Source organism: Atractosteus spatula, chromosome 27 (assembly GCF_055471065.1).
Source record: "Atractosteus spatula isolate fAtrSpa1 chromosome 27, fAtrSpa1.hap1, whole genome shotgun sequence".
NCBI classification, from domain to species: Eukaryota; Metazoa; Chordata; class Actinopteri; order Semionotiformes; family Lepisosteidae; genus Atractosteus; species Atractosteus spatula.
Genome location: NC_142732.1, coordinates 3,281,068 through 3,300,208, shown reverse-complemented (window position 1 = coordinate 3,300,208; position 19,141 = coordinate 3,281,068). Strand labels below are relative to the sequence as shown.

The 19,141-nt window shown below is 39.0% G+C and overlaps 1 protein-coding gene across 1 annotated transcript in view; it reads right to left on the bottom strand.

Moving 5' to 3' along the window:
- Positions 1–19,141, bottom strand: part of srrm3 (serine/arginine repetitive matrix 3) — a 95,732-nt gene that overhangs the window by 37,674 nt on the left and 38,917 nt on the right. Inside the window, exon 2 of the mRNA XM_088907003.1 lies at positions 13,233–13,471. Coding sequence (XP_088763129.1) covers positions 13,233–13,447 — 215 coding nt within the window. The 5' untranslated portion in view covers positions 13,448–13,471. The remainder of the gene's footprint in view (positions 1–13,232; positions 13,472–19,141) is intronic.

Below are 19,141 nucleotides of genomic sequence, written 5' to 3'. Positions count from 1 at the left end.
GCTCTGAGTTAATGTGATGAGGCCTTGATAATAAATGTAAACTGGGACCACAAAGGCCTGATATCCACAGTTTCATAAAAGAGTGTTTTCTGCTGCTGCTCTGCTTGTCCCAGAAGCGACTGGAAACTCAGAGGAGGCGATATAAAAAAAGACACACAAGACTTTTCTGGCAGAGTCGCAGGTCTCTGGGGGTTTTTGGTGATCCCTCCCTCATGATGAAGGCTGCAGAAACAGAGGAAAGGAGGAGGGGAAGCAAGGCATGCAGGCTCCGGCAGGATAAACTCATTTCGGGAGGAAAACGCAAGGACAGTCCCATACAGAACGAAACAAAAATCACTGCCTGTACAAGAACAGGGAAAACAAATTGCCAGAATTTCATTACAACCGTCCGACCGCAATCTCCCTCTGGAGAGATTGTTTTGCAGTGAGAAAATAACCCCATGTAGTGTTCCGATCATAAAAGACTGATGTTAGAAAACCGCCTCTGAACTAATACCAGCGGCACATTCTCAAAGGCTGATTACGGCTTTCTGTTCCTTTTTTATTTCCCTACTGCAAAACAGCAGCTAAAATTTCAGGTGCTGGAAGCAGAGCAGCACCCCTGGAGCACAAGCACACGATGGAAGTCAGTGCTTATTTGGTTTTTGTCTGGTTCTGAATCAGCTATTGGTGAAAATGCTTTCACCTGCTATTTGTCTGTTAAATACACTGCTGCAATAGAGTGTGCAGGGACATCTACTGTAGCACAACAACAAGTCTCACTTATTTGCTTATTTTTTTAAACTTGTGAACTAGTTTCCAATCATCTGGACGCAGAAGGATTTAACTAGATGTAGGCTATGTTTTTTCATGTGCATGAATGTGATGTCGGCTTTTGTCTAGACCTAATTAGATAATTAGTGAATCTCAGGAGCCTGGTTATGTACTGTTCTCTTTGTTATTGCACTGCATCTCTACAATTTGATATAAAGCTTCAGCAAAGGACATTTGTTCTGTCTGGCTTGTTGTGCAACAGCTACAGACAGCTTCTTTGAGAGAGCTCGGGAAGGAGCTGTCCAGGGAGCCAATCTAAACTTGTGGTGCTGAAAAGTACCCAGGCTGCAATGCTCAGTGTCATTTTATTCTGGCTTGCCTTTGGATTTTCCCTGGTTGGCTATGAAGAAAATTAGGCCAGCTGGGAATACATAAAACAGTAAAACAGTTCTTGAGGGCTGAATTGTTAACTCCTAACAGGGATGCTACCTGGAATATTCATATTGCTTCTGAGGAGAAAATGTTGTGCAGCACTTGTGCTTTGTTGGAAGCCCAACACACAGACAATAGCCTGTTGACATACTATAAGGAGGATTTAAGTACACATGCATTTAGGACTGGGGACTTCACAGAGAGAGGTTTTGGGTTTTATGAAAAAGACTAAATGCAAAGAGCGATTAAATTACCTAATTTATGCAATATCTACTGCTCATGAATTGAGAGCCCAGAACAACATCACTCTGAAAAAAGGAGAATCTCACATTACTCATACATTTTTTAGTCTACAATGCAATTCCTTGCGCAAATACTTTATCATGTTGTATTTGCTCAGGAAAATAGGATCTATTTAAGAACATACATGAACATAATATGAATATATACAGTATATCCCAACTTCGTTGGAGATTCTTTCCATATCTTTTCCAAAATATATTATTATTTTATATGTATTTCATTAAATCGTGAGTGCCTAGGCTTCTAACTACTCACCTTTATGTTTGCTAGCCCTACAGTACATAGCCCTAGCCCATTTTTTGGCTTTCCATCAGAATAAGTGCTCAGAAAATCCTGTCAGTGCATTTTCCTGCATTTGTATTCCCTGGTGATTGGTTTTTCACCACTTTAAGCTGATTATACATTCTGTAGCAATGGAATGGTCCAACTGTGAGAACATGCTCACTAGAGCTTGTAATGTGCTGGGCTCCTAACAACACAATCCTGTATTTTCAGATACCAAGCCTCTGCACTGCCAATGTTTGGAATTATAACATGCAGAAAAAACTAGAAACATTGGGTTAGAGGATGCACCCAGTTAAAAATGCTCACAGATATGGGATATGTCAGTAACCTAGAATAGGATTCACCAGGAGTTTCATTTGGTCAAAGAAAAAGCACTTTATTGATATTTCCGCTTCCATCTTTGGTCACTATCATCGGCAGGAAATGCTTTTTCCCCTGACTGACCCCCCATCTTCACAATGAGTATTTTGATTGTATTTTGTATTGTATTTCATTTGAAGAAAAATGTAATACGGACATCCACGCACGAAAAGATGACTGGATTTCTAAAGAGATTGAAAGGCAAAGCCCCACTGACTTCCGGTAGGTTTGGGATTAATTTTAATATTTTTCAAATGTAATTAGTGATTAAATACTGCTATTTTAAAATAAGACTTTGTTGGTAATATCGAATGTGAGCTGTCCTGTTTTAGGTTTTACCCTATATTTTGCAAAACAGTTCATATACTGTACCGAAGCTGTTAATTTAAAAGACTTTATTTGAATGCAGCCTTATAAAATCAGTATAGCAACTTCATAAACATCACACACAATGCTATAATAATGGTTTTACTTGCTTATGGCTATTATTCCAAAACACATACTGTAACTGGTATTTACAGTATGTATTCACAACAGTATATAACATTAGTCACAGAAAAGTTTAATTTAGGATTATAATCATCATGAAGATTTTTGTGAACAAGCTCTGGGGAAATATTGTGGAGAAATATTTCTGCTGGATTATGAATGTTATTATAGCATGGTTACATCCTGTAGCCTTTCTGTTAAGATTCTATGCTGGCATCATTAGGATTAAGTAAGACTGAATTGAAATACTGAAGAGTAAATGACCAGCACATAAAATGAAAAATCTTGAATTTATCCAAAATGGAGCAACACATCTGATTTGCTTTGCTGACAAGGGGAAAAGGAGAATTAAAAAATCACTTTTGTGGATTAAGTCAGGACAACGAGCTGGAGAACTGGTGATTTAGCTAACCACTGAGTAAGCATTATCGAAGCTCAGTCAGTAAAGCAGATTGAGCACCCTTTACTTATCCCTGGAAGACTGCCTGAGGTCCTTAATAAGCAGACGGAACCTGATCATATCTTTACCTGCAAAGGACTGTCCCCAAGAGCACTGCCTCATAGCAATGACAGATCAACTGAAATAAACAGACTGAGTTAATAAGGCAATGCTGAATGGAGCAAAGGACAGAGCTAGTGCAGGGTCTGACAAATCAAGCACCCCTATTCTGTATTATGAGGCCTAGTACTAGAAATCTCTTAAAACCTTTGAAAACATTTTCAAAAATGCATGCTGATGGACTTGTTACTGCAAATGTTCACTAAACTTACGCTTAGTAAATCCAGAAAGCAGAGGACTGTGCTAATTGATTATATACAGTACACACAAGACATTAGGTAACTTATCTGAAACTATTAAAAAACATGTAGCAAAATAAGTGAAAAAATGTGGAAAAAGGGGTGTCCAATCTTAGTTCTAGAGGGCTCATGTGTCTGTGGATTTTCCTTCTAACTCTGCTCTTAATGAGCTAAATGAGTCATTTCTGGTCTTTACTGGAGCAATATAACAGCGTCTTCCAGCTCTTCATGTGTCCCAAATCTTGAAAACAGACAGCTAAGACAGACTCCAAGACCAAGACTGGAAAGCCCTGATTAAAAACATCTTAAAAAAACATTTAGGATCACAACATACTGTAGGTTGTTTTTCAAGGAGCCCAGATTATATGTAGTATAGACTGCTACAATCCTACTTCCTGAACAAAACTATTTAGTGTTATATTATTCTTCAATTCATTATGAGAGAATATAAGCACTGCCATCTTAAATAAGTTTTTTTTTTTATTATGAAGGACCCCATATTATCCTCCAACACCAAGGCCGGTGCATACTAAAAGCTACTGCTGACATTAATTCCAGTAAATGAATGCATTTTACATGTGCATTTCTTGAGGCTGATCTTTTCAGTGGGCAAAATCAATCTTAAGGAATATTATCCAGATGGATTAAGCATGTCACATGACCTAATGTAGATCAGCATAAGTCATCTATTCTGAAAGCTTTCTACAGCTTTAGCAATTAATATGTGTAACATACAGTATAAATTCCACTCTACACATCCAAAGCACAAAAAAACATAACTAATATGGGAGAAAAATGGAAAAGTCATGAGGACATACTGTAAGCATTCAAACCTTTTGGTGTGGGAAACCTAAATTAATTTAGGTGAGTAAATTATCTTAAGGAGCCATACAATCAGTGCTTCACATGATCACAGAATAAATACACCTATTTATGTAAGGTCCCTCAGTAAGGTAGTGATTCAACCATGAACCACCATGAACCATGAACCACTGAGCTTTAAAAACAACTCAGAGATAAGGATGTTTATCAAGGCTCAAAAGTGTACAAAACACTTTAAAGACCCTTAAAAATCTTCTTGAGCAAGTTAAAAAGTGATTAGTGTCCAGGCAAATGGGAAACTGGTGAGGGAGGCCACTTATATATATATACTGTATAATACAAATATTATATGAAGCGGTGGTCATTATAATGTAGGTCTCCAGCAAGCATAGTTATTCATTCCGGACATCCGTACAATTAGCAATGCCCTGTAAAGCAAACATGTCTTAGCTTTTGATTTAGATTAAACACCAGATGGCTTCTGGTAAATATAGCTTTGCTGTAATTTTTCATGTATTAGACTTGCTGTACAATGCAGGACTGATCTGGAATTGCTGAAGTGATCATATCTAATGTGTAACTGCAGGATATCCAAGGCCTTGTTCATTAGTAACAGAAGACAACACTTTAGAGAAACTGCCGTTGAGGCTTGATTTATGAGGTTTTATTGATTTAAAAGAAATATTTTATGTTCTCAGTTAAGCAATGAAGAGACTATACATATTGTTCAACCTCAGTAACCTTGTACAAAAGCTCCAGATGCCAAGCTGGTGAGAATTTGTTTTAACTAGAGTGATACATCTGTCATTGTTCTGTTTGGCCAAATACCAATGACTCTGATTAATTAAAGCCAAGTCATATTACTGTAAGAAAACACATCTATTTTTATTTTAAAATCATCAGATTCATGACTCAACATTTTCACTACATCCTATGGCTTGAAATTGAGGTACAATGTATCTTTCAAGTAAAGAAAGCAAGACCTTATTAAGCATTATTTCAGACAGCACATCTATGTTTTGTGTTATTTACTGCACCAAGAAATGTACAGTACCTACAAAAATGGACGGAAACTGTTTTTTAAGCTAAGCAATCGCACATTATTTCATCTTCTGAAGTATTACTGTACATTTCTAAAGCATTCACATTTAGAGTTATTTCTTAGAGGCAGGCAATTGCTGGATGTATTATTACAAAAATAATACATTTTTTGTAAATACTAATTGAAAAGTGATAAAGGGTTCTCATCACTGACCAATTAATGTGCCTGCTGGCTGACACCGAAATGACACCAGCAGACATGAGAAGCAATCAAACGCAGGTATTAAAAACAGAAAATCCCTCTGGAAGCAGGTAGAAATGTCATTACTCAGTTAAAAAGGGACTTTGATCTTTGACTTTTAGATCGCTTTCCTGGTAACAACTTTTATTGATTTCCTGCACGCAATTTCCTACACTCTGACTCAATCTGTTCACACAGAGAAAACTTGTGCTCAAGTTTTAATGAGCAACAGCAACAACACAGGTTAGCAGTTGCAACTGACAAGTACATTGTGAATGTTTTTTATTCCCTACCTGCGAGACCTGCAGATGTGAAATTGTTTTTATCCCTCAACTTACTCAAGAACAGCATTTCTCCAAAACCCATCGTAAAGCAATGTTGTTGCTGGGCTAGCTGAACACCAGTTGTGCAGTACCTGAAGTTTTTACCAGCATCACACATCCTTGATATACTGTACTGTACTGTATGCCAAAGGGAGGGGATTGTGGCGGACCATGTTTTCAAATCGGATTTTTGCCAGTGACTCTTCCGGGGAAAATGCCAACCCAGAGCAGAAGATGAGCCCGTACAACACGGAGATGGTGGATGTGATGTGTGTCCACAGTGAGGTATTCCCTGAGGTAGTACAGAATCGACTGAGTGACCACTTTGGAACCACTATAGACAAGCGGACTGCCTGACAGCACATCCTACAGGATATGTGCCAGAGTCAATATCTGTCTTCCAGCATCTGTTTTTCTTTACATCAACCCAGCGGTGTGGTAGTGAGTGGGACTGAATAGCAATTGTCAGCTCTACACTGCAATTAAGACAGGAGCTGAGCCTTGAAGAAAAGGCATCCAAAGAACATCCTACAGTAACTCAAGAAAAAAGTGTGATGGCATTTATGTAACTCACAAGTGAGATTATTTGTACCCTGAAAAGTGTTACTTGAAGTGAACACACAGTACCACAATATGACGTTTCCATAACCTCTACCCAACTAATAGCAAATTGGTGTAAGGCCTCTTGAGTTTCATATTGGTCATCTCTCCAGGGAAGGAAGATAGACATTTACATCAGCTCAAATACTTTATATTCTAGTGCTACCGATCTAGAGATATTCATCAACATAAACTTCAAAAACAAAGAATAAAGAGACAAAGAACCAAAATAACCAAGAAAACAATAAAGCACTGTGCACCACAGACAGCTGTACTGCTTACTTGCATTTACATTTGAGATTTTTTGTTTGAAAACTGTGCTAAAGATATTCATTCAATTCTTCAAACATTAAAAGAAGACAAAATGTCAGATAAAGCATCCCTGTTCATTTCCAAGTTTGTTTATTGATATATTGAAAGGATTATATGGGATGAACTGTCCTCCCCTGTTTGCATTGATTTCCATTGCAATAGATGTTGAGAACTCTCTAAGCAACCAAAGGAACTAATTTGTGTTCCATGAGCTACAGGATAAGACTGGAATCCTGGGAGATGCCAAAGCTTTAAAAACATCTTGTCATTCACATGGGTCTCTGGAGAACATTGGGCATTAGTGTGGGTTGCTACTTCAATAAATACAGAGAATATTCTTCAGTGCAAATCATTGAGAAAGGCTCTGGGAGTAAACCTGTCTCTAAATTGTCTTCGAAGTTTGGCCTCTTCTATGGCTAGTAAACACAGACATTTTCCTTTTTTGTAACCACCATAAATAAAAACAAGACACCACTTTAATAACCTACGTTATTCTTAAAGTAAAAAAACTTTATATCAGATAAGAATTTCTTTAACCAAAGTGCAGGTAAAAACATGTTCATCAATAAATATATATTTACCCCATACACCATCTCAAAGAACTTCACAAAAAAAAGAGCTCCTTAGCCTGTCAAAGAAATCACAACAAAGCACACAACAGCTGGTTACCCTCTCAAAAGAATTCCATGCAATCTCATTACGGTTGGTCAACCTCTAAAAGAGGTCCCAAGGAATTGTGCTGCAGTTGGTCATCCTTGCAAAGAAATCCCAAGGAACTGCACTGTGGCCAACCTCTCAAAGAACCTTACAAAGAAACACTCTACAGCTGGTAGACTTTCAAAGAAATTGTGAAGAATCATGATATAATGGTAAAAGAACAATAGAAGTGTAATGGGAGAAGATAAGTTATCCTCAGTTTTCAAATTACATGAAGGTGAGAAACCATAAAGTATTACTTGTCAGTTTTTTTAAAAAAAGAGGTAATGTTGGTGGATGGGTACAAACATGGGTCCTTTCACACTCTACAGGAAGAAATGTACTATTCTTACTTTCTTACTCTGATCATTTTTCACAGCGTGCTGCTTATGTAGCATGAATCCCATGGTTTTCCACATTAAAACAGAGACTTCTCCAGGCATGAAGGGTTTTGCCCATACCTGTAAGGCTGCTGTTGACAGGCTGGATACTATAAAACCATAGTGCAAAGCAGAGGAAAGACTGTGTCGCTTATTTGGCAGAGAGAGGCAGAACACATGCATATTAATCTTCCGAATCCCCCGTTCCGTTATGAAGGCGTGCGCCACATGAAGCAGCTGTGTCCACAATCAGAAAAACCGCCCAGCCATCGTGGGGTGGGACTGTGACGGATCGGCTGTCAGTGTGGCGTCAGACACGCGGCCTAGTCTAGACCTCTCGTCTTCTCCTGCAGATCAACTTCATTTTCGTTTTTTTTCTTTTTTAAAGAGGGCAAGTAATCAGTCACCAGATCACTGGGATGCAGGAACTGCAGCTGTGATGACCTCCAAAACACAACGTACTGTAAGAGGTGACAATGAAAACCCTAGAACTTGAAACATGGAAACCTGGAACAAAAAAAAATGTTTTCTCTTTCTTTCTGATATCCCAGCAAAAATGCACAGTAGGTAGAAGTATGCTACTTTCCCACCACCTGATTGGAATTAAATGAGAGAACATGGAAGCTGGTTGGCATGGTTGCACAGTGATTGATTGCTGCCTTGCAGCACTGGGGCCCTGGGTTCAATTCCAGGCCAGGGGTGCTTTCTGCATGGAGTTTGTATGATCTCCTCATGTTCGTGTGGGTTTTTCTGGATGGTCTGGTTTCCTTCCACAGTACAAAGACATACGGGTAGGATAATTGGCTTCTGGGAAAATTGATGTTTGCCCTGCAATGGACAGTCATCCCATCCAGGGTGTACCCCACCTTGTGCCCGGATAAGATCCAGCTCCCCCATGACCCTGAATTGGATGAAGTGTTCAGAAAATGGATGCAGGAACTGATGTTCAACCTGCCAAACTTCCACAGTGAAAACAGACAATGGGTGAGACTGGTACAGCTACAATGAAGCTCAGTACTTGGTTCCCAGGAGCCCATGGACCCATCCACAAAAACAGCAAGTATACACACAGAAAGGGGCAAAGAAGGAAAGTGCAAATGTTATGTGAAGCTGTTTAGTCCTCAGATTCCACATTTGCATTTAAATAGAATATTCAGCAGCTCAAAGAAGTCAATCTACAACAGATTGTGACATTCATTTCATCCTCCCATCCTGAAATTGTTCTGAGGAAAACATTTAGCAATGTGATACTGCCTTTCATTTCTAAAAAAAATGAACTGTTTTGGAGGGAAACAAATAAATAGTTAAACTGTGGCTCTATACTAGTTAAAGACATTTAAATGAATTCTTAATTCTGATGTAGGCAACCATAGCCTTTTCTCTATACAGTGTATGTCTCAGAGAAAAAATAGCAGAGTATATTTGAAAATAAAAGATAAAGAGCACACTGAAACCATCCGATATTCCTTATGGTGCACAGAATAGAGGAAAACCAACTTTCAATTGACTCCCTGCCTACACGCAGCCTACACATTGTGTGTGTGGGTGTCATATCAAATATTTGTTTCTTTTAATAGAACACTTTTATTTCACCAAAGCACAACATAATCTACTTAGGCACTCTGCTAGGGCTGGCCGGGAAAGAGGACATGTCTATTATCCCGGCCTCTCAGAAATGGCTTCTTGACTTCAGAACAATCTTCCTGCTGCTCTCCTCCTGTTAGCCAACATGGTCAGGGCTGGCAGAGAGTGCCCATGAGGTCTGTCTAATCAGTGACCATTCACAGAACTAGAGCTTCATTTAGAGCTTGTCTCTCGCAAACCATACCTTGCTCAAGAAATGACAACCTCTTTCAACAACCATAGAAAAGAACACTTCACAAATGCAAGGCTATTCAGTAATATTGCAGTTTAATTTACATTGCATATTTTTTTGAAGTTTAACATCTTAGGATTTCTGGAATGTCCTTCTTTGTGGCATAAAAATATAATTTCATAGGCCAAATTGTGAGAAGAAGAGGACTGCTGCAAAAATAATTAAATATGTAAATAAGCAAACCAAGAGCCTTTTATGACAACATGGTTAAATTGTCTGAATGCTTTAAACCAGGTTCCCAATCCTGTTCAAGGACAACATACAGTATTCTACTGGTTTCATTCCACAACTCCCTTAACTGACTTAATAATTCAAACTGTTTCAGCTTTTAAATATTTTGAAGGTCACCTTTTAATAATTGCAATCCATAAGTAAAATAAAAAATCCCCACCTTTGGAGCTGAAACTTTTGAGAATGTGCCAATGTTCAGGTCAAGCAACGTGCTAGTTCAGCTGAGGCTGCAATTACGTAATTGAGCTCAGCTGGAATGAAAACCAGCAGCTGTGTGTGGTCCTCCAGGACCAGGACTGGGAACTGAACATGCAGGTAGTTAGCCTTGGATAAACACCTCTCACAATTACTAATGGGCTGGCATTGCAAAGCCTGTGGTCTAATTGCACACCATTCCATTTCGATACACCTATTGGTCTGTATGGTGTCCATGCAAAACAAACATCTCTGCACACTGAAGGCTATCTGGTGGTTCTAATTACTACTTGACTTTCTCTTAATGGTACAGATACATTTGGGCTGGGTTTTCTTTCTGTTATATTTTAATTTGGCTAAGGGCACAATATACTGCAGTGGAGAAAAGCTTCTTAAGGGTATTAAAAAGAAGGGAATACTGAGGCGGAGGTTTCATATTAATTCACTGTCATATGAAGCACTGACTAAACTCCAGAAGCAGGAGGAATTCATTGTTGACCTTCCTACAGGGCATGAAATAGATACATCGTTTGACAGTGAACTTTTAGAAAGCATTATAGAGGTTCCTGTAGGAGAAAGGACTCTTCCATTTTGACCTTCATACACGTGTCACAGGACCCTACCCTTTACTTTAAAGCCAGACAGCGCTGCATTCAAATGTACCTGCTCTGATATGTTACAAGGTTCATGAGAAGCAAAATCTTGCACCCACTGTCTTAACAGACAGTGCTCATATTTACTGCTTATCATCCTTCACTTTTTGGACCTATGTTATGAAATACCAGCCTGTGGAGGATATATTTAATGGCTACAGTCTGAGTAACCAGGCAGTAAATCACAGAAGTGCCGGGCCTCAGAGAGCTAATGAGCAGATTCCTTTAATTGCCACTGTCTTTTAATTGGCTCCTAGGGTGAAGCTATCGAATGCAGTAGGCAATTAATTCCCATTTTCAACAGGAGGGCTGCAACTTGGCTCTCTCCCTAATGCCTCAGTAGCCCTCACTCTGGGCCATGTGTTAGTTATTAACTCCATTAAAATGAAAAGGCTCCAGCCATTTAATTTCATCTGATGCCTCTTCTTCACTCTTGATTGTTTGCAGACCTCACAGTGGGATACTTCTACAAACAACACTGCACAGCTACAGTAGCAAAATTTGAAAAGTCATTTTGAGACGTGTCCTAATTTAACATGACTGTACCTATGCTTGATGAATGAGTATCTGTTTCTGTTTTCTTAAAACGCAATGCAGAGCCCACAAATTGAACTACAGTATTAGGCAAGGAATCTTCACTTTGCAATCACGTTTTTCAGAAGATCCAAATGCTTTTTTTTGTCAGCTGCCTTTATTTCAAGTGTAGAAAATGTTTAAACTTTCTGTATTAAGTCTCACGGATTTACCAAATTTGAATACATTAATTTAAGTTTTCACAAGTCTATTGGCAAAGATAACCTACTAGAAAAAGCAACCAAGCATCGATGGAGTAAAGGTCATCCCACTGCTACATCTGAAAATCCTGAGTACCACAGTTTTGGCCACAGCTACCCAGTTTAGATGGAAATGAAAGTAAAGATCCCTTATAATCTAATCAGCAGCTGTGTTCTTCTTATTCCATCGGGAAGCAATCCACACTTCCCAATTTGGCACTAATGTCAACTCAATTATTCTGTTTACGAGAGTTTTGACCCGACGCAAACACTGTACCCTGCGATCTCAACAGGCTGGCAAGTTAAGGACTCTCTGCTCTCACAATGTCATATATTGAACACGGACAGTGATGCATGCAAGATATTCTTAAAAAGATCTGCTGCTACATTCTGAAAACAAATGTTGTCAGGCAGAATGTAGAAAGCTGACTCCAATTCCCTCTTCATCTAAAACCTCTGCAGTGTACTAAGGCTGGAGCAAAGATGCTTCTTAATTCCAGAGACCATGTTGCGGGAACACAGTCTGTCAGAAACACACTAAGTGAAAAATGTGACACCCGGAGATGAGGAACCTTCAAATAGTTTTTGCCTCTGCCATTTCCTCCAGATTCATAGTAGATTTATTAGCAGGAAGATGTATGACTTCTTACAGTTCTGACACCTGAAAAAGAGCCTTAAAAGCTGTCTGTCAATATACCATGTTTTATAAGACAGTCTAATACACAAAATCAGAAATTACTAGGGACACCAAGAAATAGGTCAAGGATATTGCACACAGACAAATCTCTTTACTTTTGGCTTCTCGAAGTTCGATCAGATTTTCACTAATAATATGATGTGTCGCAGGACAGACTAATACAGTAGTAATGCAACTACAATACTAACTTTTAAACAGTGAGGTTTTAACCTTAAGAAACAACCTTAATGGATTGAAACACAGTTACTCATAATTATTTTATTATTATTAAATGAGAGATTACTGATTTCTCATTTCTCAGTTCCAGCAAATTCTCTGCCTTGCAATATTTAAAACTAATTGACTAATTAGGGAAAAGGGTAATGGGTAGATCGTATTTCTCTATGAAAAAGTCAAATAAAAAATTTGAAATATAGTATATGATGAAATAAAAATATTTTCTATAATTGTATTTTTTAATTATTTATACTTTATTAAGTATCTCCCTTTTTTCTTTTGGGTAAGGACCACTATAAGGGATGAGTTGCATTAAATGTGGTTCTCACAGACTGCAGTTTTCGAATTTTTCTATATAACATCTCAGTAGTAGTAATTGATCTAATTATTTAGTCAACTGAAAAATTTTCATCTGTCTCAGAAAGGTGAAAGTTTCAAGTTATGATGGTTAAAATCTACAAAATCTAACCTTTGAGGGCAATTCTGTGAAAGATCCCTTTTGAATAAAACATTCCAGCAACCCATCATCAATTAATGCCTGTATTTGACCCCAGTTTGGCTTTACATCCTTAAAGTTTTACATGGATCCTATCTAGACCATGCAAATGTTATTTTCTAGCTAAACCATTTCCTACAGAGCTAATGTGATCAAATCCGCACTGATCGCAGGTCTTTGGGATTATTACTGACATTGGCTGCCTGACGTTGCAGAGCAGTGGAGGACAAGGCCAGCTGAAGAAGGAAACCAGAGCTCACCCTTGTTCTTCCATCATCTCCTGCAGCTCCATGCATTTCAGCTCCACCCTCCTCTTGCGCTCGTGGTCGAGGATCTCGCGGTGAGCCTTCTTCGCCAGCACCGGCTCCGCTTTGCGGGCCTCCTCCTCCGGTTTGGGCCAGGAGGCGGACGCGCCGGGCTGGGAGAACCCATTGGCACTCTCCTGAGGAGAGGGCACCTTCGCCCCATCGTACATGGCCTCTTCCCGGGTCCCAGCACTCTGCGAAACAAAAGCGCGCGGCGTCAGCAACACGGCGGGCTGAATCGGGGAGCCTCCTGCAGTGCTTAGGGGGTGTCGCACTCTGGAAGAGGAACTTAATGTGTCCCCTTCTTCACGATTATCAAGGCAACATGGCTTTCAGGTTTAAATGTAGAGCACTGGCAACGTGTCAAGATACTGTGATCTTCCCCTGTACCTACTTTAAATACACAGCTATACAGGGGCAGAAGATACCATTCATCCATTTTTTTAACTGCTTCAACCAATTCAGGGTCGCAGGGGAGCCAGAGCCTATCCCAGCAAGCAAAAGGCACAAGGTATGATACCTGAATAGGATGTAAATACTTAGAATAATCACTGTGAAATCAGTCAGCAGATTTTTGCTAGTGGGTGGAGAGTATAGCTGGGAGTATCATGCAGGGCATAACAAAAGGCTGTACAGAAGTCTTAATATTATTTATTATGCACAATAAATAACAGAGATAAAAGATGCTGATATTTATACTTGGCATGTATGTATGTATATAAAACACACTCTCTGTTTACTTTTTTATAGCTCAAATGTAAATTACTGACAGTAAGGTGTAATCCAAGGGTTGGAACTAGCATTGTAAAAAGTCTTGTGTATAAAGCCTTTTATGATAATCCTAGCAGTACTTTAACACATTACTAGTGTACAGCTCTGCTACGGAACGAATCTGTGTTTTCAGGAGAGGAATGCTGTAAGGACACACAAAACAGTGTAACCACTTGTATATAAATTTCCCTCCACACATTATCGGAAGGTTGCTTCTTCTTGGGGTGTAGTCATGCAACAAAGAGTCCATCCCTGACACACACTAACGTACAGTATACACACAAGTATAATTGAGGGACACCAATTAACTTAGCTGCTCATCTTTGGAAGTTGGGAGTAAGGAGCAGCTGGAGAAATGGGGTGAACCTGCAAACTCTACAAAGAAGGATCATCATTCTGGAATTGAACCCAGGACCTAAGAGCGATGATAAGAGATGCCTCCATATAAATGTTTCACATCTATTAAATAAATTACTGGCCAGCCTTTTCCTGTTGTTGTATATAAATGGATGGAAGTACTATTAACTCATATGTTCACTTTCATGGGGTTATTTTACACTTTCACAGGTTAAATCAAAGGAACATTTTGTAATTTTCCTCCTAGATACAGCCTTATATAAAACAGTTTATGTATAATTGCTCATTGGTCATAAGAATTCTTTAATAGCTAAATGTTGGTCTTCTGGTTCACCCTGCTGGTACAGGATTCGCTGGTGTTCAAACAACAGGAGAGCTGGAGAGAGGTAAGATGGAGACTTGGCAGGACTCCTGGTCATTTGGAGTTTAATGATACATAAACATGGATGTAGCAGGCCAGCAGTAATTTGGCTGGTAGTTTCAGATGACCTGCCAGTAGAGATCACTCAGGCCTCTATTACATGTAAATAGGCCCACATGTGGGGAATTTGTTGATTAATTAGATAACTGGTGAAGAGCTGACTGTCACATTGTCAGTGCTTTTCTTGTCATTGTTGGTTTGATTGTGTACTTAGGCCTCATGAATCACTTGAGGCAGTGACCATCAAACAGGCCTGCCATGATGCTGAATTAAATAGTAACTTTCAGTGATCTGGTGATTTCTGAGAAGAGTGGGAAAGGCATAAACATGGTATAAAACAACAGTAGAAAATGTAACTTTGCATTGATGAGCTCAGATTAATGGAACAGAAACAGGCAGAACCGAAGGCAAGTGTCGGACACTGGAAAGATTTCTACCCAAGAGAAACCGAGGCTAATGAGATCATCATTCAGGGAAATGTATGACCCTAAACTGATGACGTTATGCCGAAATAAGGAAAATTTAGTTTCAGCTCATTTATCGACTGGTTCACAAACCAGATGGGGTTTAATCTCAGTATGGATTACTCATTGCAGTGTTAGGATGTATTACATGTACAAAACATCTGGATATTACAGAATATATTGAAATGGAGTTATTTGAATTATTAAAAAGTAATCAGTTGTCTGCATGTTATCAATTAGAAATGTCAGCGTTTTAAACTTCAGAACTACAGAGCTCCCTCAGGTTGCATCTATTAGGTTTCCCTATGTTATCGGTGAACAAGTTTGGTATCCCAAATAAATTAAAAGTTTTCAAAGCAAAACGGAGGAATGACAAACAGTATTCCCCACTCACCCCCAGTTTCAGAATGGAAAAAGAAACTTGCCTGAAAAAAGGTGGTGGAAAATAAAAACATCACCAATTTAATTATGCAGATTTGACAAGCTTTGGGTATTTCCTTTTGTTCTTAAGGGGATAAGAAGCTTTCTGCTACACATGCAAAATAAGTGAATCGTTTAATTATCCCTCTAATGAAGTCATCACATGAAGAAAATGACTTGTCAGATTACAGATAAGGCACCAGTGTAAGTAGTTAATTGCTATATTTTCATCCTGCAGGGACAGAAGGTTATCTGAAGCTATTAGACAAGAGAGTAAACCTTTACTATTTCATCAGTTTAAGACACCAAAGCACATTATAAAGGCATAATGACCTGTTCAGATCCCAATCAAGCCATATTCATTCTGTTTCAGGAGACGGGCCAACACACATTAAGGGCTGCCACTAGTAGCTGTCACAAAGGTGATGCAGTGAAGATTCCAATGAAGAAAATCTACAGTAATTCTCTGCTTCATTCATTAAAAAACTCATCGGAGAATTCAGTCAGGTTGATGGAAAAAAATACATCCCTACACTGTATGTTCATATTACTTTGTTTAAATACGTAAACACAAACATGGCAACTACTTTTCCTGACTTCTGCTCATCTAATAGATTAATAATTGCAGACATTGTGAAAAAACAAAAAATATCTCCACTATCTACAGACAGTTTAATTATGTTTTAATCTACTTCTAACACACTTCATTCAGAATCCCCACTAAAGTGATTGCTGAGCATTCTTCAGGGTATAGCCTATTTAACAGTAATCTTTTACTAAGTCATTTACGGCAAAGGGTTTTTGCATATTACGATTCTAATTTTTTGCATGTTTTGTTTAGCGCCGTTTTGCTACAGAGCTCCTGAATAATTAATACCTTTTTCTAAAGCTTGTGCACTTGGCTTTAATGCTCTGGGTAACTGTGGAGGAAAGGTCCAGCAGGATGGTGGGGATGAGACAGCAGGGAGCCTGGACAGGATGGGACCAGGCAATGGAAAGGAAGATCACCTGGGTTGAGTCATGGAAGGTGGAACCCCCACCGACTCAAGTTCTTGATCAGGAGTACGATCTGCTCCTGAGTAAATCCAACTAGTACGAGTTTCAGGGTGTGAAAAGAGCTCAAAATCAGGAACCCTGGAGAACATCCTGAGCAGTTGCTCTACGGCTGTAGGAGTGGGGTGGGATTGCTGGAACCATAACCAAGTCCTAAAGGCCACTGCAGAAGCAGTTAGCACAAGGGATTCATGAAAGCAAGCAGGTGTGACCCTCCATCCAAGCTACTGTATTCGTAAGAGCTGGAGAACAGCAGAAGCCCCCAACAAAGCCATAGAAACAAACACAAAGTTGCCATCCTACAGAGATGCACACAACCAAAAAAAATCTCTAAAAAAGAGGATGTAATTCACATGCGTACCACAGCACTGGAAAAAAATAATAAAAGCTGTCATCACTTTTAGCAGAAATGGTAGCATTGATGGTTTGAATAGATTTTACAAAGGGAATGTGCCCTTCCAGGAGAGCACCGATTATAGAAGGAATTATTTTAATATAGAATAAGCAGTTACACTACCTCAATATATAGCCCAAATGTTATCGATGGATTCTGAGACATCATAAAATAAAACTGTAGACTTGTCCTCTCCCACAGGAAGCTCTTATTCCCAAGAAAGAGCACTTCTTTATAACTAGTGATGGATGAATGTCCAACTGAAACACGTCGGAGCAATAGACCATGACCTGTTTGGACATATGGCTCCATCTCATCCAATTCCGTTGGAATGATGGAAAAATGCAAAAGAAACAATAGACTCACAACTTTCTTTAAGGTACTGTATAGGGCAGGAAATCATTTCCTAAGGCAGCTAGTTCGCTTTGTTCCACACAAGTCATCAATAACCTTCAATTCACCCAGGAGGTGAATTTATCAAAGCCAGTGACTTGACCTACAGAAGATTCTGTTTTCCACTGTGAAATTCCAGTCTTTTATGTGCATGCGCTGTGTCTATAGAAAGTCTACAGTACATTGCCTCCAAGTATAGAATACATTTTTAATTACTTTTCAGAACATTTATCTTCCTCTTGGAGGTTGTGTGTTACAATGTGCAAATAAAAGGTCAAATAAATTCTAACTGAATGTGTTTTTATTTCATGTGCTGTTTTGGAAAGGGTGTGTAGACTTTCTACAGGCACTGTGCATGCAGTAAATAAAGTGCAAAAACATGCAATGCATTTTAGCTCAAAGCTGTGAATCATTACTAATTGCGCATAACATTAAAATAATGTATTTTTCATTGCAGTCTTTAAATTGGAAAGAGGTAAGAAATGCCTACATTGCCAATGGTGGAAAAAAGCAGCAATTTCTAACACAGAGCTCAGCAGAAAGCTAATATGGTGAGGAGTGCTGTGTCGGCAGTAAGGTCTGTTTTAAGCTAATCCCTGGAGAAAGCCCTTCCTGCAAAGAATCCTGGAGTATCTGACAGAGTAATTGCACTCGATCCGCAGTTTGCTCTGATGGTTTCAGCTCCTCATTGTTTTTGTGCTACAGCAGCAAGCGTTTAGAAAGAACTTTAAACAAAAAAAAAAACATAGGACAGTTACTTCACCAGCAAGACAATAACCTGGGCAAAAGAATGCTGAGTGCTATAGCTGCAGTATTGTGCATCTTAACATCAATTTCAAGCCACTTCTCTAGTGTATTTCTGTTAACAGCATGAATTCTTAACCCAAGCCTGGTCTCCAATGACACATTATCAGAATGCATGGTGATCACTCGGTTTCCTCTGGGTGCTGCAACAGTTTATTTTTCCAGAACCAGTTTCTTGTTGATGCACAACTTCCAAATCCCAGAGTTACAATGCAGCTGTTTTCAAAGGGCTGTCAATGGTATAATTTTAGGTTATAATCTAATAAACTCAGTGAACTGGGAGCAGGTTTGGTTGTTTTTAAGAAGTAGTATTGTGTGTTGCCTTGTACGTGGAAGCACTGTTATGCATAAAACTCAAGACAGTACTTTACAGGGCAGGATTCTCAAACGAGCTCAGATTTATGGTGTATTGCATGTCACCTCATACATGAGTGAAACTGCCTCTTTACAAAATCATGTACCAAAGTACAACCCTTTGTGATGAGCTACTAGAAAACACTGGCTTAATGCTGTGACAAGAATCTAAACTCTCTACCACTGACATTTATGACTCGCTAAGGGAACCACTGACTTCATACACAGCTAAACAAGACAGACATGAGGTATGCTCCCACTGGATTTAGCAACGTGCATAATTCCATTTTTACTTAGGATATTGAAAAAGCCTTTAATAAGATCGTTATGGTCCTCTCTTTTAGGATTCACACTCTTTCCCCAGTGCTCTGTTTTGCAGCACGGAGTGTTCCCTTTCCTTCAGAACCAAGTGCAACAAAGACCTAGCCCAAGA